The following is a 1,437-nucleotide window of genomic DNA, read 5'->3' as shown; positions in this document are numbered from 1 at the left end:
GCGAGGCAGCGCGATTAAATCGCGAACTGATATTGGCATACGGGGAAATTTACAGCGAATACTCTGCGACGTTTCTAACCGTGTTTCGCGGATTTTAATTGAATGTCTGACCCGCCGCATCCCTGGCTTTTTTATCTTCCCTCTCGCCTCGAATTTTCGTCGCGACAGAGTTTCCATTAAACGAAGTCGAGGAAACGAAATTCGGAAAAATTAACAAACAAAAAGTCGTGTAAACGAAGTCAAGAAAAATTGATAAAAAAAAAAAAAACATTTCATCGACGTTAGGTATGATTAATACGTTCGCGGTTTCCTTTCATTTCCGAGTATATTTTTTACATTACGCTTCTTTGTTCATACCTTTAAAAATAGCGAAAGGTTTCAGAAGATTCATAAAGCATTTCGTATAGAGTTTAGTCTTTGACATTTTTGATCTTCGAAACTTGACAAATAAATCCTGCATAATTTTCAATTGAGAAACATAATAAGTTTCCGAAAGTATGAAAGTATTAAAAAACATAATTATATACGTACGTAATTATATTTACGTATGCATGTAATTACGGTTGATCGAGGAACTAAAAAAATGCAATCTTTTATTCTCGTAAGGCTGTCATAAATTTTTTTATGTGTTTTTAGAGTGTGACTGGTATTACAAGGATACCGATTGCCTGGACGGATGCGTGTTAGCGAGCCCTGGATATCCTGGCCTGTATCCTCCGAACATCCGGTGCCTCTACTCGATTACTTCCGGCCCACGGATGTCCATCGCGATTAACTTCACCGCCGTGCTTCTGCCCGAAAAGTGAGTACGCCTATTCAGTGTTTTTCATTGCACTCGTTTATCCTCTTACTCTTTTTATATCCTCAGAAACGACAGTAAATACTTCTTTCCAATGAAAGAAACCAATGTTATCTAGTTACGTCTTTTAATCACTTGGAATAATTTGACAAACCAAATTTGTATAATAAATTTTCTAACTTATTTTATATTCTTCCTTACTATGTATCATATCGTTGACTTAATTTTGACAGCAAGAAGAACGATACTTGAATCACGTTTATTTAATGCATTAGCATCTAAAAGTTTAATTAGTCTTATACAAAAATTCTTGATTATCACGATATCTGAATGATTCTAAGTGATTAACAAATTCGGATTATCGCGCATTACGATAAACATGTTACAAAAACAAACATACAAAAAGAAATTTACATATCACTTAACAGCTTACAACTTTTCTGACATTAAAAATAGAAAAAATCGAAGAGGAACAATTTTGAAAATACTATCGCTATCGGGCAGCGAGTTTCACATGACGCCATAATTTCAAGCAAATAAGATTTCCAGTCACGGAACGGTGGTTCCTGGTATTCAACACGTTGGCAAATATTTAAACAACAACCACTCGTTCGCAGAGATACGGCTGGAAGCGTCTT

General features: G+C 35.5%; 1 protein-coding gene across 10 annotated transcripts in view; it reads left to right on the top strand.

Moving 5' to 3' along the window:
• Positions 1-1,437, top strand: part of LOC100748080 — a 277,175-nt gene that overhangs the window by 181,867 nt on the left and 93,871 nt on the right. For all 10 annotated transcript variants that reach the window (XM_033324960.1, XM_033324957.1, XM_033324959.1 and 7 more), the window contains exon 7: positions 637-802. In XM_033324960.1, the coding sequence (XP_033180851.1) occupies positions 637-802 (166 nt within the window). The remainder of the gene's footprint in view (positions 1-636; positions 803-1,437) is intronic.

The sequence above is a fragment of the Bombus impatiens genome, unplaced genomic scaffold (assembly GCF_000188095.3).
Source record: "Bombus impatiens unplaced genomic scaffold, BIMP_2.2 scf_0089, whole genome shotgun sequence".
NCBI classification, from domain to species: Eukaryota; Metazoa; Arthropoda; class Insecta; order Hymenoptera; family Apidae; genus Bombus; species Bombus impatiens.
Note: the sequence above shows the minus strand (reverse complement) of the source record. Positions and strands in the feature narration are given on the sequence as shown.